Source organism: Capricornis sumatraensis, chromosome 4 (assembly GCF_032405125.1).
Source record: "Capricornis sumatraensis isolate serow.1 chromosome 4, serow.2, whole genome shotgun sequence".
NCBI lineage: Eukaryota > Metazoa > Chordata > Mammalia > Artiodactyla > Bovidae > Capricornis > Capricornis sumatraensis.
In genome coordinates, this window is record NC_091072.1 from 100,624,971 (window position 1) to 100,648,660 (window position 23,690).

The 23,690-nt window shown below is 55.6% G+C and overlaps 1 protein-coding gene across 1 annotated transcript in view; it reads right to left on the bottom strand.

The window, feature by feature from the left end:
* The window catches only part of LRP1 (LDL receptor related protein 1), an 80,091-nt gene extending 58,493 nt beyond the window's left edge, over nucleotides 1–21,598 (bottom strand). The window contains exons 1-6 of the mRNA XM_068970683.1: nucleotides 21,532–21,598; nucleotides 13,053–13,175; nucleotides 10,281–10,418; nucleotides 8,095–8,214; nucleotides 6,219–6,347; nucleotides 5,836–6,099 (exon numbers count right to left, since the gene is read on the bottom strand). Coding sequence (XP_068826784.1) covers nucleotides 5,836–6,099; nucleotides 6,219–6,347; nucleotides 8,095–8,214; nucleotides 10,281–10,418; nucleotides 13,053–13,175; nucleotides 21,532–21,598 — 841 coding nt within the window. The remainder of the gene's footprint in view (nucleotides 1–5,835; nucleotides 6,100–6,218; nucleotides 6,348–8,094; nucleotides 8,215–10,280; nucleotides 10,419–13,052; nucleotides 13,176–21,531) is intronic.
* Between the last annotated feature and the right edge of the window lie 2,092 nt (nucleotides 21,599–23,690).

Sequence of the window (23,690 nt, forward strand, 5' to 3'; positions counted from 1 at the left end):
AGACCACAGCCTGTCAGTAACGTTGCAAAGGACTTTCAGTTCCAGGCCCCAGAATAGACCTGGGGTGTGTGTGTGAATGCTCAGGCCTCCCTGAGACCCCGCCCTGATGCTCAGCACTCTGCACTCCCCACAACTCCAGCTTTTCTCAAAGTCTCCATCCTTCACATCATTCAAGAAGCATCTCCCTAAACAGTGGCTGCTTTTCCAGAAACAACACCACCCATCTCATTCCCATGAAGACCCTAGCTTCAGCCACTGGATTTAAGACACTCTTCCTAAAGTGATCTTGGGGAAGAAAGAGAGCCTTTGTGCCTTGGGGGAAATATCCCCCAACACATCCACACACCTGGAGATTGCAAATTGAGTACAAGGTCCCTGGACAAGGAAGGAAAACCACACTTCCAGCTTAACCACACCCCGAGGAACACACGGACTTCTGGGCCTTGTTCCAGGAAACTCTCCCACCACTCTGCTGCACCCTGGGCCCAGCCAGGCTCCAGACACTGACAACCCAGCCCAGGTTTGAATCCTGGTTCTGTCACCTTCCCACTGTGGAACTATGGGCAAGTTACTTGATGTCTCTGAGTCTCAGTCTGCTGATCTGGAAAATGGGATGATGCCATTAATAGCACTCAGCACAGGGTTTGGCACATGATAAACGCTCTACTAATGGGAGCTGCCGTTCATACCATCCCCTGATCCTCCCCACCCCCCAACCCCATCCTTCCTGCCTTTTCCATCTGTGCCTTCAGCCAGAGCCATGTGGCCTCCTGACCAAAGGTGGGCAGTTTGGGGCTGATGCCTACTATTCATCAAGACAGTTCAGGCCCCCAGGAGGAAGATCTCTGTGTGGCAGGCCTTCAGAAGCCCCAGGTGTTCCTCTTATCACAGCCTGTTTACCTGATGACAAATACCATGAGGGCAGGTCACTGTCTTTCATTTTGTGCCCCAGTGCCCGACACACATGTACTGATTCATTCAACAAATATTTGGCGAGTACTGAGTGCTCATGCTGTTGTCCCAGTGCTGGGACATCAGTTTTTCCCTTCCCTGCTTCTTCCAGAATCCTCCTTCTCTAGCCTGAGGATGCCCAAGACAGACAACCTTCCTGCTTGTCAGAGCTACTCTGGTGTCTCACCCAGGGGCTGGGAGAGATGCTCGGGGGTCAGGGCCCTTGCAGGTAGGGAGGAGACCACTGGGCAGGCCTGGCAGAAGCTTTGCTAAACAGCGTGTCTGCATGCTCCTGTTTCCTGCTGGGTCCTGACTTCAGCTTTTCTCGTTCCACCAGCAGGTCCGGGGATCAGCCACATGGGGTCAGCTCTACCCCCCGGGCTCCCTCCCTGCCCCGTGTGTGCTTCCAGCCCCACTGTCCTCCTCTGGCTGGCCCAGGCCCACACAGGCTCAGTCCTGGGTCCCGGGGTGAGACGCTCGGACTCTGAAGCTCCGATTCAAAGTCAGAACCAGGGTCTTCCCACTATTGAGAAATGCTGGCTGGGCTCTAAAACGCATCTCTCTTGCTTAAGTTACTTCCTTTGGCTTGAAAACAGGGAGGGGGTTGTTGGGAGCAGGCTGGGTGGAGAGGCAGCTTCGAGGAGACAGCGGGGGAGGAGAGCCCTGGGCTGGAGCCGCGCCGGGAGACGCAGGGCCGGCCCTGCCTGGCCAGGAAGAGGAGCAGAGGGCCATTAAATGTGAGGAAGCTGGGAAGGGGAATGGGAAGCAAAAGCACCAGGATGTGGGGAGCTTGAGGCCCATGAGTGGGCTGGTGAGAGCCCCTCGATATTCTGATAACCGGCAGGTGAGGAAGGCCAAAGAAGCCAGTGGCTGGCTTTCCTCTGTGACACTGAAGGGTTCTGTAGGCTGGGGTGGGGGCTGAGAGGGTCGGGGTAACCCGCTCCGTGGGAGGGTGGCTCCCCTGCCAGCCGGGAGGCCAGCTCATCAGACTCAGAGGATCAACTCTCTCTCTCTGCCCCTCCTCTAGACAAATCACTGCCCTATTTCCTGTTGTGATTTTAAACACACACACACACATACACGCACGCACGCACACATGTGAGGGAGGGAAAAGTGAAGTTGGCCAGCTGGACTTAGGGACCCATTTCGCAACCTCACAGCCTGCAGCCTAGGAGGCCTTTTCTAGGCCTCCCAGCCAACCTCTTCTTTCCCTGTGCAGCAAGGTACGGGGGAGAAACCTGAGGACCTCTGAGGGCACCTCTGGAGCATCCCCCCATACACAGCTCCAGATAAAGTGACTGCAGCAAATCTTATTTCCCTCAAGGCCTCTGTTGGCAACCTCAGAACCTCCTCTCAGCATGCACACACATCCTCCCAGGACCCCAGTTCTGAGGACTGTGCCCGTTCTTTCTACAGTGGAAACATCCTGGTAGCCCAGGTCAGAGAAGCAAAGCCAAGGGCACGCAGGGCTGCGGCGGGTGGGGGAGTTCGTACACTTGACCTCTAGCCCTGCCCAGGGGCGGCCCTGCAGGGGTCTGGACAGGACCTGAGGTTCCTTCAGAGGGTGGTCAGAGGTGGAGTGGGAGGGTGGGCAGGCCAGGACTGCTGACCTCTCAGGGCCTCGGTCTTTGGTCTCTCATTCCCAAAATGCTTGATGTGTTTATGCACAGCTTGCTCTACCATTTATCTACCATTTCTTTACATCCACTCACTTTTCTCATCTTGCTGCATCCTAAACAATCTATGAAATCAGAGATTTGACTTGCCAGTTGTAGGAGTTTCCTAATAGGTATTAAAAAATAACATAACTATTAATATAATAGTAAAAAAACGCATGTCCACACACAGCCTAAACACGAAGGCATTCCCACTTGGGGAAAGTGTCAGTCACTCACTCATGTCCAGCTCCTTGCGACCCTCTGGACTGTAGCCTGCCAGGCTCCTCTGTCCATGGAATTCTCCAGGCAAAACTACTGGAGTGGGTTGCCATTTCCTTCTCCAGGCCCACTTAGGGAAAGGCAGTCGTAAACCCCGAGTCAGGGCAGGCGGCCCAGGGTCTTCCCTGAGGATCTCCTGGCTCTCCCCATCATGTTGTCCAGTCATGGGATCAGAGTCCTCAGAAGCCTGACCATCCTGCCACGCATGGCAGGGGAGGATGGGCCCTGGGGTTACATTCTAGGAGGGAGGGAAAGAGATGAACACTGAGTCCCCAAGACCCACCTCCTACCCAGGCCAACGAAAGACACAGGCTGGGGAAGGAAGGGCTGGCAGCCCGGCATGTTAAGGTAGCAAAGTGCTCACATGCACACACACACCTGTCAGGACGAGTGAGGGCATGGGCAGTGGATCTCTTCCCACTTGAGCAGAAACAGATGGAAGGGACTGGGCTCAGACAGGAAACAGCAGGACCTCAATCCTAAGCCTGTTCCACAGAGCCTCGCATGAAGCTGTGCTGACCACTGTGGGGCCCGGGCAGGGCCCTTCAAGGGCTCAGGACTCACAGCAGGTCTGGCTCACATATACACCCCAGGACCCATGTGAAACAAGCTCACTTCCTGGCCTCCTTCCTTCTTTCTATTCTATTTCTGTTTCCAGAGTTTTCTCCAGGGCAGTCTCCCCCCTGTGCTGCCTTCTTCCCACACCAGCAGGCAGGCTTCTCTCAGCCCCTGGGCTCTGGGCTCCAGCACCTCTCCCTTGTCAGGCTCCTTCCTCCCACGTGGGGCTCAGCCCGGGGGCCCGATGGAGGTCACGGTCAGCCAAGAATGGCATGATTGCAGGGAGGGCTCCCCCAGAGGGCCGAGAGAAAGCAGGAGAAAGCAGCAGCCTTCTTCTTCCTGCCCCTGGGGGAGCTAATTACAGGCCAGCAGCCCCCCTGCACAGGTGAGTGCCTGGGGCCAGCCACGCTTGCTCTCGCTGGCACTTGGGCAGGCCATCAGCCTCTCCTGGGAAGGGGGATGAGCTGGGGGTGGGGGAGGGTGCTGGGGAGAGACACTTCCGACATCCTCAGCTCAGGGCCCATAATTAGTTTGTGGGATGAGAGCAAAACAACCATCTTCAGGGTGACAGCCAGACAGTCAGGCGGCATGGGCGGTGGCAGGGCCGAAGGAAGGGACAGAGGCCGGGGCGAGAGGAACCCATTCATTCACCCCGGTAGCATTTCTCCCCAGAACCTTCTGGTCTTTTCTGGCCTCCTGGACTCTGCCCCAGAGGGGCCCAACGAATCTAGCAGACTCTGAAGGTAACACTCTCTGTTTGCCAAGGGAAGGGTACCCGCCTGAGGTTATTTCCTGCTTCTCCTGGGGAGGAAGGCAGGAGAGGAGCCAGGTCAGAGCAAAAGCAGAGAAGGTTCCCATGAGGGCATCCCCACCAGGCCACATACCCACCAGCCCATCAGCGCATCGTCCGCCCTGAGGCAGGGCCAGGGAGGGAAGGGCTGGAGCTGTTTGCCCAGACAGGTCTGATGGGTGGGGCTACTGACAGGGAACAGGAGAGGGCCGCTGTCTCATGGGGTCTTGCCCTAATCCCACCCCACCTACCATGGGGTTCCTGAGCTGCCTGCCCCTCAAGAGCTCTGCTGGCCAGGTGTTGGCTGAGCCCCCAGCCCAGCACTCCAAGGATGACAGGTCTATCACAGGCAGGCTTTGGTCACCAACAGCCCAAGGACCCACCCTGGGATGCTGTGGAGGGACTGTGGCTGAGCTGTGGACCATTCGAAGAGGCCGCAGGGGAGGGGGGGTCTCGGAGGAACTCCTGTTCCCACCAGAACTGAGGCCTTGGGTCCTCCTGGGATTTCTGTGCAGATCATCACATAGGGACCCATGGAAGAAACTTCAAGATCTTCTGAACAGGCCCCACCCAGTTCACCATCCTAAACCTCCTGCATGGCCTCTAGTGACTTCTGGCTTTCACTTCAATTTGTCTGATCTTGTCAGACAAGCTCAAGCCCACTATGCAGATTAGGAAACCAAAGCTTGAGACAGGGAGTTCTGGTTTACTCAAGGTCACACACAGATCAAGTTACCCTCTCTCCCAGGGGGTCAGATCAACCACAGGCCAGACCTCCCCTCTCAGCCCTGTGGTGCATTTCCTGGAGATGTGATGACGCAAAGGTTTTGTTTGTTCATGTAGCATCTGAGATGAGCAGAAGTGCTCGAGGCACCGGACCTCTGCCCTGGCCCTGTCCCCAGCCACACCCCACCTTCCACCTCTGAGGCATCAGCGTACAGCCTGGGGTAGGAGATCGAAGGGGAACATCCAGGATATCTGAGAGCATTCCTGGTGGGGTCATTCCTGGCACAGAGCCTGTCTGCCAAAAACAGCCTCAGGACCCCCACAGCCACGCTGCGGCAAGGAGTCAGTTCTGGCAATGCCCTCAAGGGAAATGACAGACACGGAGATGGACCCAGCTTGGCCCCGACTCCTCTGCCCTCAGCCACAACTTAGCAAGGCTCCTCTGGCTCCAGGCCCCTTCTTTCCCTTGCTGTGGCTCCCGCCATGTGGGAAAACCCCTCTGTGGACAAATCAACACTCTTCTCTCTGAAAAGGGACAGTCCCTGGTCTCTGGAGGTTGACCAGACATTGTCCTCTCGGGCACTTCTCCTAGGAGGCCCTTCTCTGCCCTGGGCCAGAAATGCTGGAGCCATCAGAGGCTCAGCTCAGAGAGAGGAGAGGAAGCATGGACATAGCTCTGCCCCAGGTCCAAACAAACGTTGCCACATTCAACTCGCTGCCTTGGCCTCAGTCGGGGGCTTTTGTCTAGGCTCCTGGACCAGTCAGGGGTCATCCCGTCTATCCACTCCCCCGACCCAGCTTGTCCCAGACAGGCTTTGCCTCGCCCATCTCCCCCACCCTCGCCGGCTCCGTGTGCTGGAGCAGGTGACTCACGGTGCAGGCTGAGGGAGATGTTGATGGTGTACTCATCCACGAAACCCTTCAGGCCGGGCATGCGGGCGCACTTGAGCTGTGTCTGGGCAGCGCTGTCGCCAACGTGCACCCAGCACACCGTCTCGTTGGCGTAGCTGAAGTCCATGGCTGTGGTCTGCCGTGTGCTAGTGGGCGTGATGGTGGAAACCTGGGCCCCACTCAGGTACGTGGCCAGGATGTTCTGTGAGTTGGCAATCAGCAGCACAGGGGGCCGGTCAACCGGCTCTGGAGGCACAGGAGAGAAGGGTCAGGGCAGCAAGCGGCCCTGCAGCGCTCTGGCCTCTCCCTGTCAGGGAACGACACTGTGGGTGCCTAGCTATACGGTCGCAGGTAAGCCCACCTACCATTCTTGGCCTTGCAGGAGCGGTTGTCTGGCTGCAGCAGGTACCCTTCCACACAGCCGCACGTGAAGGAACCATCTGTGTTGGTGCACAGCTGGCTGCAGGTGCCATACACCGAGCACTCGTCGAAGTCTGCCGGGAAAAGGCGAGAGCGTGGTCATTTCCAGCATGCCGAGGGCAGGGAAGGGAGTGCCCTCAGACAACACCTGGGGTGTGTCCATCCCTATGGCTACTTTGGAGAACAGTTTGACAGAATCTACTGCAACAAGAAATGTGGAAACGTTACCACCTAGCAAGTCCAGACCTGGGATCCACCCTAGAGACGTATCTACACCCGTGCTTATCATCCATTCATTCAGTAAAGATTTCTGCAATGTGCCAGGTACAGTCTTAGGCTCAGGCGACACATCAGCAAAAAAAATAGATTCAAACTGCTGCCCTTTTAAAACTTAAGTTCCGGGACCTCCCTGGTGGTCCAGTGGTTAAGAATCTGCTTTGCAATGCAGGGGACGTGGGTTCAATCCCTGGTCAGGGAACTAAGATCCCCCAAGCCATGGGGCAACGAAGTCCGTGTCCCACAACTGAGACCCAACGCAGCCAAATAAATGAATAAATAAATATTCTTTAAAGAACTTAAATTCTGATAATAAACGAAATGTTGCTATTATAATAATAAACAAAATAAAAAGGTAAATGACATGTTAGAGGAGTTAGTGCGATGGGAAGTAGCTGGTGCTATGAAAAACTACTAAGCAGAGAAAGGGGACAGAGAATGCAGGCAGTGGGGATGGGATTTTAGGGCTGTAAGGAGAATCTCACTGAGAAGGCCACATTTGTGCCAAGACCGAAAGGCGGTACATTTAAAACAGAAAAGTTTGCATTGTTTGTAACAGAGAGAAACCGGGAACATCTTACTCATCCAAAGGGAGATGGCCAAGTGAACTGTGGTAATTGTCATACATCGCCGTGGTTTTTGAAAGAATGGGGTAGATCTCTACACATTAACATGGAAAAATCTCTAGAACATAGTGGGTGAAAAAACTGGAAAACAAATATGTACAGTATGTGCATGCGTGCTAAGTCGCTTCAGTCATGGCTGACTCTTTGCCACCCCGTGGACAGTAGACCCCCAGGCTCCTCTGTCCATGGGATTCTCCAGGCAAGAAAACGGGAGTGGGTTGCCATGCCCTCCTCCAGGGGATCTTCCTAACCCAGAGATCAAACCCATGTCTCTTAATGTCTCCAGCATTGGCAGGCAGGTCTTTATTACTAGGCCACCTGGGAAGCCATATACAGTATGATATTTATGTAAACAAGATCACATGCACATAAACAGTACTTTCAATTAGATTCTGTGAATACATGTATAACTGGATAGAAAAAGGCCTGGACAGAGAAGTAGCACACTTTTAACAAGAGCTGATTTCCAGAGAGATGGGGAAGGGGCTGTTACTAAAGAGGCTTTGTTAAAGGGGACTTTGGTTTTGTCTGTAATGCTTTAAACCTTTTTCAACAAGAAAACACATATGACCTATATATATATATATATATTTTTTTTTTTTTTTGGCTGTGCTGTATGGCTTGGGGGAATCTCAGGTCCCCTACCAGGGATCAAACCCATGCCCCCTGCATTGGAAGTGCATCTTAACCACTGGACCACCAGGGAAGTCCTTGACCTTGACCTATATAATCTTTAAGATGAGTTTTGAAAAGTCTGGCGGAAGCAAGTGGTTAGGGCCCACAGTTATGCCCTGAAGCTGTAAGGCGGGTGGTAGACCTGCCTCCTGTCTTGCACCTTTCAAGCTTTCTCCTCCCCAACCTAGCCCACTGACCCCCTAGCACGTCCTGAACCCCAGTATGTGCATGTGTACACACTTACCTTTGCAGGTCTTGCCGTCTGCCTGTAGTTGAAAGCTGTTGTTGCAGTAGCAGGTGGGCCCATTGAGTGTGGGGACACAGTGGTGCTGGCAGCCCAGATGGGAACACTGTCCTCGTTGCTCTGTGGGCGGGGGTGGGGGGTGGGTGGGCAGGTGACACATGCTCAGGCCCCCAGATCTGGCAATCATACCCAGACAGCAACCTTCCCTCAACCCCAGTAACCACTTCCCAGGCCTGCAGGGTCAGAGATGAAGTGGCTTAGGAAGCATCAAGTACATTTTGCAAGTGAGGAAACTGAGACTGATGAGGGTATAAGACAGGTCCAAGGTCGCATCGCCAATTGTGGCTCAGAACCGGCATCTTCCTGCTTTGGCTGCCCCGACCCGCTCCTTTCCTAGTTTGCTGGTCAACAGCACGTGGGGACTAACTCTGAGCCCCTTCACATGCCTCCTGCCTGTAGCGCCCGAGGACTGCAATTTTGGCTTTGGGGCTGAAGGGGAAGCGCTGGCAGGGAATCGAGTCTTGCCACGCAGGACCCCAGGTCTGGTCTGGAAGCACACCTGCAACCCAGCCCTGGTGTCCGAGAGGGCCCAGAGAGAAGGCCCGAGACCCAGGTAGAGGACAGGAGAAAGAGAAGCAAACCTGGCTCCCCTGGGATCTTTCTCTAATCTTCCTCCTGCCTCTGACCCACTTCCACAGGGGAGACAGAAGGGAATGAAGCAGGAGGGGGAAGAGGTGGGGGAGCAGCTACCTCCCCAGACCAGCGACCCAATTAATGGCCTTGCGTGGGGCCAGGCGGCCTGGCCACAAAGACCCCTTTGTCCAGTTGCTTCACACCCCTGCTCCCCCCCTCCCACCTAGGAGAGAGCGCTGCCCAAGATGCTAAGACGTTTAGAGGCGCTAAGCCTGCCAGGAGGTGCAAAGATGGGGAGCCAGGCCCTGATTAGCCTTTCTCCTCCCCACCTCTGTCCCAGAGCCTGAAGGTGCTTCCCCAGTCCAGCCTTGCCCCCCAAAGAGGGGAAGTAGTGTTTGTTTCTGGAAAATCTAGAAAAGAGGTTCTCTTCTGGATATGGGGTAGAAGGATGAGGAGGTCCAGCTTCTGTAGTATCAGAGAAGGAAGTTCAAGCCCTAGGCTTCATATGTTCTTGGTTGTTTGTCATGCTGACCTTGTATGCAAAAGCAGGCGAATTTGAACACGTACTGTCCGATAAGATGGGATGTGCGTGGTAATTGAAGTCAGCCCCCTGGGCCCACATTCTACATCCCATTCCAGGAGCTTCTGACAAAAACATGCAGACTCAACCAAAGGAAAAGGATAAAAATCTTCCACAAACTCCCTGCCCTCAGTGAACAGGATCCAGATGTGTCTCTTCCCACAGGCAGATGTTTTCTGACACGCGTTATAGACACAGGACAGGGTCTCCACCCCCAGGGGCTTGCCTAGGGCCTCACAAAGCCAGCTTCCTGTTCCAGGCCCAGACCTTGAGGGCAGTAGAAGTTCCTATTCCCTGAGGTGCAGGCCTGAGCTTCCTCCCCCTCCAACCCCCATCCTCAGGAATGTCTCTCATCCTCAGGAGAGATCCAGACTCCCCCTGGGACAGAAGGGTCTCTAGAGGAAGACCTGCAGAGCTGGTGGGCCTGAGATGCAGGTGGGAAGAAGTCTGACCTACTGTCTTAAAGTTCCCTCCTCAGTTGGGGGGTCGGAGGAGGAACCCTTCCCATGAAGCAGCTTCCAAGAGCCTCAAAGACCTGCCCTTCCCAGGGGATGACTTCGGGGGCCCTGGCAGGGGAGGCAGGCAACAAAGCTCCAGACCTCCCCGCCTCCCGGGCCCCGCTTCAGTGACAGCATCTGCTTGTCTCTGCTGCTCATACTCAGGTTCCCTATAAGAAACCGTGCGAAGAAACAACCCCACTGTTGACAAAACTAAAGAAGTATGAGCATGCTGATCTAGTAGAGAGCTCTCGTTTCACACGTGGGAAACGGGGGGCTGAAGGGGGTAGTGACACGTGTGAGCACACACAGCCAGAGACGTGCCCGGGGCACAGGGCAGCAGGTCAGGCCTCGTGCCCTTTGCAGTCCAAGGACAGTGTGCAGACAGTGCTCAGCAGCAGGCCTTCAGACCCACCAGGTGCCCGGCGGAGAACTCACAGCATCCACCTGGGAGAGCAGAGGTGAAGAGCCCTTACCTCGGCAGTGGGGCCCCTCGTCCGAGCCGTCCGCGCAGTCCTGGACCCCGTTGCAGAGGCGGGACATGAGAATACACAGCTCAGTGCCAAGGCAGTTGTGCTCGTTCGGCTGACATCGCTGGGCCTTACTCTGCGGACCTGGGGCCAGACGGAAAGGTCGCTGTGGGCATGCTGGCTACAGAGGCTGTCTGGCCAGCTACTCACTGAGGGAGGGGCTGGGACTGGGGTTTCAGGCACCTGCAATTTTTAGATCTCAGGAGGCCTAGGGCCTGTGTTAGACTCTTCAACCGTGGGCTCATCTATGCTACTCCCCATAGCAGCCACACCTGGGATCCGCCAGGTGGAGGGGATAACTAGGTTTCAGCAAAGAGTCCACTCCCCAGATGCCCCATGCTGTGGACCCCGAGGCTTCCACATTCTACACCAGGAGACAAAGCACCCCTCCTTCCCATAACATCCTGGGTCACAGAGCCTGGGCGGAGAGCTGGACCAAGTCTTCTAGAAATGCACTTTACAATACGAAGCATCATACATGGCTATTCAGCACTTGAAATGTGACCAGTTCCAACTGGAAGTATAAAATGCGCACTGGCAAAAACAAACAAAAAACCATTATAGCTCCCTGGCGGTCCAGTGGTTAGGGCTCTTTCACTGCAGTAGCTCCAGGTTCAGTCCCTGGTTGGGGAAATGTCATCCCACAAGGTGTGTGGAGGGGCCATAAAGAAATAAAATGTACACTGATTTTTGAAGACTTAATACCACAGCCACAAAAAAGAATGCAAAAGGCCTCAATACTTTTATACGAAAAAATATGCTGAAATGATAATATTTTGTACACACTGAGTAAAATAAAGTTAAAATTAATTTCATCTGATTATGTTGATCTTTTCGGTTTTTTTTTTTTTTAAGTAGACGCTTATTTTTTGAGCCACATCCTATAGCATGTGGGATCTTAGTTCCGCAACCAGGGATTGAACCCATATCCCCTCTATGGGAAGGAGGAGTCTTGACCACCCAACCACCGGGAAAGTTCCTATTTGGACCTTTTTTTGAATGCAGCTACTAGAAAATTTCAAAATTGAAACGCATGCCTTCCATTATATTTTTATGCAACACACTATGCTAGACCTCCACCCCAGAGCAGCCTGCCTGATGGAGGACTTTGGGAACTGTCAAAGGTTGTGGCCCGCTGGTGATGTCTCCACTTTCCTTGTTGCCCAAGAAGATGGGCTGCAGGGAGGGCGGGACAGAGCTCTTCAGGGGATCCTAAGGAGGCCAGGATCTAGGACACTGGCAGAGCCTGTGGGCTGGTAGACAGATCACTGGCCATGGGTTTCCAAGCCCAGACAAGATGTAAGAAGGTGCTTGCATGCAAGCACATCTGTCTGCCTGTGCTGGGGAGGAGTCACATGCAGAGGTAGGGGAGGTGTGTACCATGGAGCAGAGTGGTGTGGAGTGAGGTGAATCTGTGAATCTCCACGTGTGCCGGTGCTGCCGGCCTCAGTATGTACATTTCCAGGTCCTCTTGAGAGCAAGTCTGGGTCTGTGTGTGAGTGTCTGGGGCATCTGTCCGCGTGCAGGTTATGTCTCTGTATCCTTGTTTCAGAGTGGTGACTCTGCATGGCTGCGAGAATGTGTTTGTGCCAGCGTGTGCCTCTGTGTGTGTATGTCGGCAGGGTAGGGGGAGTGAGTCAGGCCCCGGGAGCAGCTAAGTGTGAGTGTGATGGGTCTAGGAATGTGCACGAGTGGGGACAGTGAGCGGATATGTATATCTGCATCTAACTAAAGGATGGATAAAAAGAGCCAGATCTGGCCCCTCTGCACAGCTTTCTTTATCTTCAACAGCAAACACTGGGGTCCGAAAAGTGGGGCATAAAGGTGGCATGAGACGAGCAGACACTCCAGGCTGAGCCACCATAGAAACGCTTGTAGAATGTCCCTGGCTCCCACACCTCCAGAGCAGGGTATCAAGGTGAGGCAGAGAGAACTAGTGGTTTCCTTTTCTGGCCCTAAAATTACCGCTAATAATTATGAGTGAGGGTGTGGAGATGGGGCTGGGACACGATAAACCCCAAGAGAGAACAGAGAAAGACCTAAGAATGAAGGGTCCCCAGACCCCTGCCCAGACTAGCCCAGCAAGGGAGAGGCTCTGAAGGCGGAGACTTTGCCAGCTGCCCAGGACTCCAGGGTCCCGCCAGCAAGTTCTCCACCCCCCACTGGCAGGGTAAAGGCTGGGTGGGGACCTTTCTCCCAGTTTAAACAGCTGCCTCTGATTACACCACTTACTGAGGGTAGGGGGAGGGAGGAGGGCGGGAAATGCTCAGGGGTGGGGCTTCTGGTACAGAGATTGAGCCAGAGCCAGTGGCCTTTGGCCTGGGAACCTGAGGACAGGAAGGGGACCCAGCAAGACCCAGGGGCACCCATCAAGGATCAGGAGGCTCAGAGGTGGGAAGAAGCGGAAGGAGCCAGAAAGAAGGGAGGGGAACCTTCCAGCAAAGCTGTCAGCCCAGAGAATATGGTCTCAGGGAGGCTGGGGTTGGGGGCGGGTACAGCGTCTGAGGAAGCTCATTTTTGAGCATACCAAACACCTTGCCGGGCTCTTTGAAGAGCAGGGGGAGGACAGTTGGACAGTTTTAGCTGTGTCATGTACAAACAATCACAGAGCAAGGTCCACGCCAGGCTCAAGCTCAACTGTCTTCATCCTAGACTGCTGGGCCAAAAGGAAAAGGGAAAAATCAGCGATGGGGGTAGGGATTTAGAAAAGGTACTTACAAATCTCGGGAGCCTCGTCAGATCCATCTGGGCAGTCCCTCTCACCATCACACCGCCAGCCTTTTGAAATGCAGGTGATCTGGTCTCTGCAGGCAAACTGCTTGGGGCTGCAAGTCTTAGGGACTAGGGCCAAGGGAAGAAAACAGGAGTGTGAATAGGGGTGGAGGCCAGCTCTACAGTCTGAAAGCCCTCAAGGGTTCCTCCTCCTTCTTCAGGCAGTAGCAGTCTCCATCCGGCCCAGGCTCTAACCCAAGCTTCCTGTGTGGAGCAGGGGTGGGAGGGAGGGGCTGGGGGTCACTCCTGAACACTGTGTACCTGAGATGGGGGAGGGGAAGGACGCGGGGAGCACACTGCTGCCGCCTGAATGACTCCCGTAGGCTGCCCATTGGGTGTGTGCTCTCCCAGCTCTCAGGGCCAAAGCCCTTGTGTTCTCTGATACTCTGGTCAGACCACAGCAGTCTCCACTCTGCTGACTGAGAGTGATGGGGCATTTAGGTTTTTGACAGGTTTTCTCTTTATCTTCTCCATCCCACTAGAGGTCCAGAGCTGGTCTTTACTAACCTCTCTGCTCCTTCACCCTCTGGGACACTCTTGGTCCTTGGAACACATCACCCCACACATCTCCAACTCCTAACCACCAGGCCCTCCCCAGACGGGACATGTGTTTGGGGTGCTCTTGGCACATGGGTGTCTCAGAGATGGTATCAACAGAGGAGTTCTGCCTCCACATCCATTCTCTAAACAGTCTCCCTTGCGGATGCCCTCAGAGTTAATAGGTACCTAAGACTGCTCAAGCCGACAGGGCTGGAGAGCCGAGGCAGGGGGATGGCTGGGGTGACCTGCAGGAGCTGGTTTCAGCCCAGCCAACCCAAGAAGTTCCTATATCCAGGACCTCTTCTTTGCCCTAATCCCTCACCCCACCATCTGCTCTCTACACCCACCCCATTCTCTTACCTCATTCTCCAGGGATGAATTAAACATGGTAACACTAACTCTCATTGTTACCTCAGTATGTGCCGGGAAGTGTGATCAACCAGTTCTTTCCATATATCATCGCATTCAATCCTCTCCACAATATGACAAATTAGGTACGAGTAATACTATTTCCCAGATGAGGAAACCGAGCCTCAGAGGATGTGGGGTCACACAGCAGCCAAATGTCGCAATCAGGACTTAGACCGGTTTAGCTGACTCTGAGCTGTGAAGCAGCCAGTTGACACCAGGCTCCCCACTTCCACTGAGAGGTCTTCAGGCGCTATTCCTCCCAACCCTGTCAGCATGTCCTCCTCGGGAGGGAGGCAAGCCCCACTTCCTTCACTGCTGCCCCCCAGTCTCCCAGCCCTGCATTGCCTCTTCCTCGATCTGTGTCCATCCCATTTCTCTTCGGCTGTCATGCACCAGAGCCCAGCTCTGTGCCGGGCAGTAAATGAGGCACTGGGGTGCCCAGGAGGGGCGGGGTGGCCCCTCAGGAGCCATGGCGCCCCAGGAAGACCGCAGGGCAGAGTGAGCTCAGGGCTGGGACGGAGCAGAAGGAAAGTGTGCCGGGGCTCTGAGCAGGGAGGGATGGGCTCTGAGGAGAGCCACACTGGGAAGACGTCCTCCCCCCAACCCCCGCCTCTGGCAGAGGGGACTGCGCTCAGGCCGCCGGCCAGGGTGAGAGCCAAGTTCAGGAAACACATCAAGGATGGCCTGGCTAGGCCCCCCACCCTGGAGCCCCCTCCCCTGTCCCCCCACCCTGAGCAGGGAATAAAGGCCCCTTGAGGAGGCGGATAATGCTGAGTTCATTGCCCCACTGGGCCAGCTGTGAGGTCTTCCCGGGAAACTGCTAGGCAGCCTAGTTAGCATGCCGGAGAACGGTCCTCTTCCCCTGGCTGGCCGAGATGGGCTGGGGTTGAGGGGGGAGAGCGGTGGTAGAGGGGGCTGGAATGGGATTCAGAGGCAGATGGGCTGTTTGGAGCCCAGACAGGTCCCCATGCCCATCCCTGCCCCCACCTGGATTTAGCAGTCCATGCCCCAACTCCTCGCCGGGTAGAACTCACAGCCCAGGCCCGAGGTCACTGGTTGGTCACTCCAATCTCCCCTCTATTCCACATCCCAGCCACGATCCCCCCTGCTTTGGCCCTCACTTTCTCACTTTGTCCCCTTGCTGTCCCCCACCCCCATTTTTGGCCTGAGCTCGACAGAGGAAACAGCAGCTGGCAAACTCCAAAAGCTGGAATGAGAGAGATTCACAAACCAGATGTGCTCTTGCGAGGGAGGGGAGTGGGGGATGGGGAGTGAAAGGAAGAGGAGCCCCTGGGGCCCTGGCCCACAGCAGACCCCTCCGGCCGGGGCGGGTGACTGGGCGCACACCAGGGCAGCACAAGGACCTAAGAGATGCAGGAAGAACTTCCTTTCTGTCAGGGATGGTGGAGAAAAGACCTGAGTTTGAAGGCTAAGGCCTGTCTTTGATTTCCTTCATAGGGAAAGGGGAGGAAAGGAACAAATAACCTACTTTGGGGCAGTCTACACGGGCCAAGGGAAGCCTCATTCAGAGGTGGAGGGTGTTGCAGTGGGGGTGGGGTCGGAAACCTGTAATCTGCTTAGAGCCCGCAGCCAACCCCACTCCCCTCAGCTGCGCCTTCTGCGTCTGATGCCAGCACCCAGAAAACCCAGCTAGGTGGCCCCAGATGAGGGAACAACATGGCCCTACATTAGGGAGCAACTAGTGGCCTCCCCTGGCTCCCACCCCTTGGGAGATCTGGGGGTTCCTAAGGATATGAGCTAACACTTTACAACATGGTGACTCTGCGTCAGCACCTGGGCTGAGACACTTTGTACATATTAACTCATTTAGATCCTCAAACCCTGTGACGTGGCTATGGTTGCAATCCCCATATACAGATGAGAAAACTGAGGCATAAAGCAATTAGTAACTGAACAGGTGATTTCTTACTGGCCATGACAGCGGAGCAGAAGGATGAAAAATGGAAATGGCAGGGTCCTCTGGCACTGGGAGTGGGGATGGGAATTACAGGAGGTGGCCTTGGCCTTCAAGGCTCCTCAGAGAGGGGAGACAGTGGAGAAGATGGAAAGGGATAAGAACAGGACAGCAGAGGGAAAAAGGAAGGAGGAGAGAACTACAGAGGGAGAGCGAGCGAGGCTGCAGAGAGAACACCAGGACACAGGGGCTGTCTGTTCTCAGCTTTGCCCGGAGATGAATGTGACCGCCATGCTAACTCTGGCCAACACCCCTGCACCCCCCCCAAACCCAGGCACCCAGCCCAGCCACGGCCCCCAGGGCCACCAAGCTGGAGCCGGAACAGGAGGTGTCAGGTTGGGTGTGCACCCAGACACAACACGGACCCCACTGCCCTGCTTGAGCTTTGGCTGTGTCCTGTCCCATCCTGAGGCCTTGGGGACAGGGTGGGGAAGGGTGGCAAGGGTGCCTGAGCAGAGAAGGGAGGGCAACAGGCAAGTAGAGCCCTGAGGGAGACTTCTAGAGGAGGGGACCCATCGTTTGAGAGGAAGAGAGGGGGGTGAGATTTCCTAAAGACCCAGGAGTCCTGAGGCAGGGTGAGGGTGAAGGAGAACCCTGAGGCCCTTTGCAAGAGCAGACACAGCAGAGAGAGAGACAGGCTGTGTACGGGGGATGTTTTCTAAAAGGAACCACATGATAAAGCTAAGGGGACAGAGGAGCCAGGGGGTGGCCAGGGAGTGGGGGGGCCAGAGCCTGCAGGAATCTAAACTTTCAAACATACGGGGGTGGGGCGGCAGGGGCCTCCCAGGCCCAAACCCAGAGCTTTTCACTGAATTTTATGTATTTTGGGTGTTACCCGGTGGCTCCTTCCCCGCAGCTCAGTGAGGCTCAGACACATTTTTGTCATTCCTGAGTCTGGGCCTCTGCTTTGCGGCCTGGACAGACAGACAGGATGGCTTGGGCTGCCGGGGGGAGGGGAATGGTCTCCCCCTCCATCCTGAGTCAATATTGACTCAGCGGGACATTAGCCTGACCTCCCCACCATCTTTTCCTCCATGCTCCCCCCCCCCCCCCGCAAGTGAAGTCCAGACCCCTCAAATGCCTCCAGAGGTCAGCATATCTCTCACCAGGCCTTCAGAAGCCCTCTTCACCTACCCCCAACCCCCTGCACACACAGCCATAGAAATAAAAGCTCTAAGCTCCTGACCAAGTCCCCACACCTCTCTCCAGTTCTCAAGTCATGAGGAAGTTCTGCCAGAAGTCTAACTTCCCTCCGCCTTTCTGAATTATCTGCATTCTCCCTCTTATTCAACCCACAAAGGGTATCAAGTTCCCTTCTTCCAGAAACATTCTCTCCCAAATTAGTGGAGGGGGAAAAAGAGAGAGGAACTTGGAAGAAAGTGGAGGGAGAACTTTTACTGCCAAAATGGAGATTCCCAGTTTGGCCTGAGATGGGAATAACAACTCCAAAATGGAGAGCACGGGGGAGAGCCCAGGAGAGATTTCTGCTCCCAGATAGCTTTTGGGATACCAAGAGGCCTGGATGGAGGTGGATGGAGACAGGCAGAGACAAAGCATGACACAGAGACTGAGAGAGACTGGACAGAGAACGCCACAACAGGAGGAGAGAGGATGAGATAAGAGAGATTAGCTAGGAGAATGAGAGACAGAGGTTCTTGGAGGCCAAGACAGCACATACCAATGATAGAAAGAGGAAAAAACCTAGGGAGAGGGTCTCAGCCCAGAGGTTGTGAAGATAATGGCACAGTTGTCTTGGGATGAACCTGGAGAAAAACATCCCTGAGATTCAGGGTGGGGAAGCATGTATCTTTACTCGGGCAAGTGGAGTCCCGGCCCTACCACTGTCTGACCCCAGGCAAACTCAGAATAGGGGCCATTGCCTCCCACAGAATTGGGAGGGTGGTAGGAAGGAAGATGGAAGCTCTTCGACGGGAAGGCCAAGGCCTCAGAGAGACCCTCATCTCCCCTGTGGTGCAAGAGGGGTAAATGCTGCCCTCCACTGTCCCTCGCCTCTTTCCCAGGGAGGCTTTACACTGGGGCCTGGGGCCACTGCACCGGAAGCAATCCCAGAGTCAACTACTTCCTTCTCCAAACAATGTGGGATCCTGTTAAAAACTGGGCTGAAATCTGGGACTGAACACAGTGGGGTGGGCTGAGATGCTCCAAACACACCCAGCACACAGTTCCACCAGGTCAGGGACCCTTGCATGGTCCCACTGCATTCAGATTGCCCAAGGGTGAGGAGCCCGCTTCAAGAGCTGGAGGACTTGAATGCTGGAGAGCTCACAGAGGGCTGGGGGCAGGGGCTGAGAGGAGGCTACTGAGGCGGGTAATAAGCCTTAAGCTTGGGGTTTTGATATGCAAAGGCTGAGGCTACAGCAGGAGGAAAGAAAGTTAGACTATGTAAGGAAGGGCTTCCCAAAGGAGTTTTGAAAAGTTGGGGGTGGGAGGGGGATTTGGACAGGATCTGGCTCCGGCCAGCGCCCCTCCTGCCCCTCTTGCCCCTCCTGCCCCTCCTGCCCCTCCTGCCCCTCCCGCCCAGCTGACATCCTTAAGAGGCCCAGTGATGGGGAGTGGCTGGGGGAAAAATAATAGAGAAAATGGAGGAAGGGGGGTGGCTAAGATTGGGAGAAAAGGAAGTTTTGCAAAGCAGCCTTAAACATCAAAATATACCTCCATCCCCAAATCAATGTCCTCACGTCCCTGGTTTAAAAGACAAGGGTGAGGGGAGATAATCAGGCATCTGGGTCTGACCAGGGGAGAAACGAGTTTGGAAATATTTCTCACAGAGCGAGGAAGCTCAGCCTCATAACTAAGTTCACTGTCCAGCTTGTCTGATAACAGGTAATATACTGGCTCAAGGGGGTATGTGGAGATGGGTAGGAGACAGGGAGGCAGCCAGCCCTCCCCACTACAAAATTTTCCTAATCTCAGCAGAGACCTCAATGACCTCTCTTCTCACTCTCCAGCCCATCTGTTTCTCCAGCCTCCCAGGAAGCAAGTAGACCCAGTTCTGTCTACTAGCGAGGAGTGACATCGCTCCCCAAAGAGAAGGGGACCCTGGGGATTGGGTTCAGGCACAACAGAGAAGGCGGAAGTGCTGGAGAAGGACCTAGGGCTGCTCCCCTGAAGGCAAAGCAGCAGGGTCCATGCAAGCCAGCAGCAGGAAGGAAGGTTAGACACTGAGGGAGGTAAGCTGGAGCCAGGACATGCCCTTCTCTGGGAAACGAAGGAGAAAGTTCTGTGTCTGTGGGCCCCAGGCATGAGGGCAAGGGTAGGATATACAAACTCCTGGGCAGTCCTGGACGACATTGGCCCTACAGGTCTGTGCAGTCTCCCTTTCCCACTCCCCATTCCCACTCTGGATGAGTCATATTCCCACCCCAAAGGTGAGAGCAGTAATGTGAGTTTGGGGAGGGGTCCTCTCCCTAGGGGCGTCTCTGGTGGCTCATCGGTGAATACTTCGCCTGCAATGCAGGAGATGCAGATTCGATCCCTAGGTCCGGAAGAGCCCCTGGAGGAGGAAATGGCAACCCACTCCAGTATCCTTGCTGGGAAAATCCCATAGACACAGGAGCCGGGCGGGCTACAGTCTGTGGGGTCTCAGAGTTGCCCAGGACTTTGGATAGAGTTTGGCTTGAGCTGGGGTTACAGCTGTGGGCTGGGTGGAAACTTACAAAAGGGTGGGAGACCATTAAGGAAAACATGTCCAGTCTCCTTCCTCCACTCACCACCCACCAACTTGGTGGGGTAATTACCCGAGGGGTGAAGCTCCCTGGGGCCATTCCTGACTGGGCTGGGGCCCTTGTCTGCTTTCCACAGTGACCCCCTCTTCTTTCTGCCTAACTCCATCCTCCTTCCATCATGGGGCTCTTGATGAGTCACTCTTTCTCTCTTAAAATGCTTTTCTATCCCTTCCAGATCTCTCTGCCTCAGTTTCTCCTCTCACTTAACAGGATTAAGAACAAGAGGAAACAACACCCATAACTGAGGAAATCACAGGCAAGGGCTGGTGGTCTGAAGGGTATTCCGGGTACCGCTTCTTTCCTCTTCTCCATGTGGGGTGAGTGGTAGGTGGACAGAGTCCCCAGGATGGTATAATTGAGAGCTACTGAATATACTGTCCTATATATTTCCTGTCCCCCAACACCCCTCCCAACTGAAGCAAGTTGCGGGGAGGGGAAGAGTTAATCCAGTTTCAGAGAAAAACTTTCCCAATCCCAATCTGGCAGAATTGAGAAGATGGAGGAGGGGTGCACAATGGTATTGGGTGCAGATTTTTTTTCCTGAATGAGAAGATTAAAGTGATGGGAATAGATCAGATCCCACCCCTACTCAAATCAGGGGCCCAGCCCAGCCCAACCCCGTGACCCCAGCCCAAATCTTGAGCAAGACTTGAACCAGTGACTCACAAGTAAGAGGGAAAATAGCTGACACTAAAAAAAAAGCAGGAGGGCACCTCTTTCTCCAAAAGGACACAGTTCTTGCCCAAAGCTAACTGCAATATACAAAGTGTGTGTGTACCAGGGGAGGAGGGGAAGTGGTGGAGAGAAATAAATACATCTACCTAAGGAGCAGGGAATTAGGGGTGGGGGCATGACATAACCCCCATCCAACCTCCAGCTCTCCTTCTAGTCCAAACTGTGATCAAGCTAGAAGTCAGGGAGAGAGCAGCCTTCTTCCACCCTCCCACTTCAGCATTCCAGGCCATTCTCCAGTCCCCTTCCCCAATGATGACATCTGACGTTTTTTCATCTCAAAGCTCCCAGGAATTAAGAAGGAAAATTCAAAGTCATATAGCTTCGCCTGCCCCCACCCGCTACACCCCCCAGTACAGCTCTTTCCAGGCTACTGACAGAGGCCCTGAGAGGGGGAAGTGCTCATTTCGGAACCCAGGCTGGCAGCCTGCTAAATCCTGGACTCAGGCCTCCAAGCCTGGTCTCCAAGGGCCCAGATTCCACACCCAAGCAGGGGGCCTTCCCGTGGCCCTCCCTCTCCCGACCCAAAGGCAGTCCCCGTCTAGCCTGCCCTCTGCCCAGCAGGGCACCCGGACCCGGCTCTCCCTTCCAGATTCACAGGCCACAGCAAAAGGACCCCCGCCCCCTTTTGCAGCCAGTACATTGCAAATCCGGATTCCTTTACAATTTAGATGGGGGTGGGGGGGTAGAGGATGTAGGGGAGGCGGAGGCCCTCCCCGAACAGAGATACAAGGCCTCTAGATCCCAGGATCAGAAAAAGGGGGGTCCCTCTTCTCCCTTCCCAGGCCTCTGGTCTTTGTTTGGGCTGAGGGGGGGTCCCCAGAAGCATCATTTGCCCAAGGCCCCCATCCTCCAAATTGGACCCCCATCCCCACCCCCAGCTGGGCCGCTGCAGTGTCAGCTGGACTGGGATAACAAAAGGCACCCCCTCCCGCGACTCCCTTTCTCATCCGAACGCAGGAGTGGGGGCTGGGGAGTGAGTGTCCCCAAGGGTCCAAGGGGGCCGCGGAATCTCACTCACCGTCGACAGCGGCCGCGACCAGAGCAGAGAGCAGGGGCAGCAACAGCAGCAGCGGCGGGGTCAGCATGGTGTGGGCTGATGCCAGCAGCAGCCCCTCTCCTCTGGTCCTGTTACTTCTCGTCGTCGCCCCCCCCAATTGGGGGGCCCCCCTTTTTCCTCCTCCCTCCCTTCTCCTCTATTCTTATCGTATCCTTCAGCAAAGCGCACCAGGGGCGTGGGTGAGGATGTAGAGTTCGGAGCCCCTTGGGGAGGGCCTGCAGACGGGGCTGCACTCTCTGCCCCCAAATCCAAACCCTTCACCCCCTGCTTTTCTCTTCGTTCCTCTTTTTCCCCCTCCCGGGGCGAAGCTCACAGCCCCATCTCCGAGCCGCCTCCGGCTGCAAAAATGCACAATTGGGAGGAGGCGGGGTGGGGGGGTGGGGGGCGTGGACCGGGTGGGGGAGCCTTTGGAAGGGGCCTGATGGAGCTCTGGGGGCTCCCCTCGTTTCCGCCTCCTCAGTGCACGGGCCTGGAGCTCGCACCACTGTTCCCGGGACTGAGGTGCCGCGGGGCGGGCTGAGTTGGGGCGGGGGGAGAGGGAGGGGACCGGGAGAGGAGGGAGAGAGAAAAGGGGCGGGGAAAGAAAAAGCCGGGGCGGGGGGTAGAAAGAGCTACGCGGCAATCCTCCGAGTGCGCATGCGCTGATTTGGCGCGCTGCCCTGGGGAGGGGGAGTCGGAGGAGCGACAAGATTTGGAGCTCTGGCGAGCGGTCCGAGAGCGGGGGTTCCTGGGGCCCCGCTGGTTGGTTTTGGGCCTGGAGTGCCCATTCCCCTGACTGGGCCCTTCTGCCTGGCGCTCGACAACTGAAGCGGCGAGAGGGATTGGGCAGGGGGCGAAGAGAGCTGAGCCGCTTGGCTTTGAAACTCGGTGTCTCGCCCTAGGATTTCAGGCCCCGTCTGGGGATCTAAGATCAGGAGGTGTGGACCGAGGCCTGATCTCCTGGGGGAACCCTGACTGTGACTCCCCTGCCTGGGGTGGAGGCGGGTTGGGGGCCGCCAGACCGTGGGGAAGATGCGGGGAGAGGCTGAGCTTTGATTTGGAGACATTGTCAGACCCGGACCGGGATTGGGGCCTGCGGCGGAGGGGGGCGGGGTGGGGGAGGGGCCGAGAAGGCCCGCCCCCACCTCGCTCCAGGGCTTGGCGTAAACAGGGGCACCCGCGGGGACACGCCGGAGCTTGTCCGCCAGCCTAGGGCTTGGGGATGGAGCCCACCTTAGCACCCGCCCTGTCCTGCTCGCCTGGCACTGGGCGCGGGAGGGGCAGGCCCTGGTTAGGAGGGCGGTGAGTCACCAGCGGGTGGGGCTGAGGAAGGTCCACCCGCTTCGTCCCAAGAGGTCGGGGCTCATTTATTTTTTTGTTTGGTGTTTTGTTTTTTTATACCTTCTGACTGGCTTCCCACCAAGTCGGGGTTTTAAATTCCGAGCAACGGGGATTTGGAATAAGATGAGGGACTCTTGGACCTCTGTTTCCAGGCCTCGAGTTCTAAGGAGGTGTCTGCTGGGTCCCGGACCTTTGTCCTAGGCAGAGTCCACAAGGGACTCCTAGCTCGGGGTCCACGGGGCGCCGGGCGGCTCCCGGAGCCCAACACGGTGCTTCTGGCCGCTGCCCCCTTCTGGGCGGTGTTTTCCCGCTGTTCTTCGGGTGTCTGACTTTCTGGTGTCTGGAAGTCGGAGTTCAGGGAGACAGCCAGCAATGCTGGCTGCCAGAAACTGACGTTAGAGTTGAGGGAGGCTTGCGCCACCCTTCTCCCTTTTAAAATTCTAGGCAAGGAAAGGCCCCACATCTTCACTCCAGTCGGGCCCTGGCAGAAAGCAGAGCAGCATGGAGGGCTTGTCTTTTGAGAGAAGCGACAGCCAGAGAAGAATCCAGAAACAGCTAGACCTTTCCTCCAAACCAGAGTTTCCTCCAGGCGAGCTTTGCTCAGGGCCAAGGCCACCTGCCTTTAGTCTCCCGGACCAGAAACCTTAGACTTTTTGCCAACCGGTCTTCTGGGCCTTTATCGATCTTACAAACCTGGGCTCAGGACTTACCATTTTTTCCTTTGAAATAGAGCTCAGATTTTTCCTCCGTTTCCACTGCCAGAGTTTCTCTCGGTCCGGGGTGGGGTCTTATTCATCCCT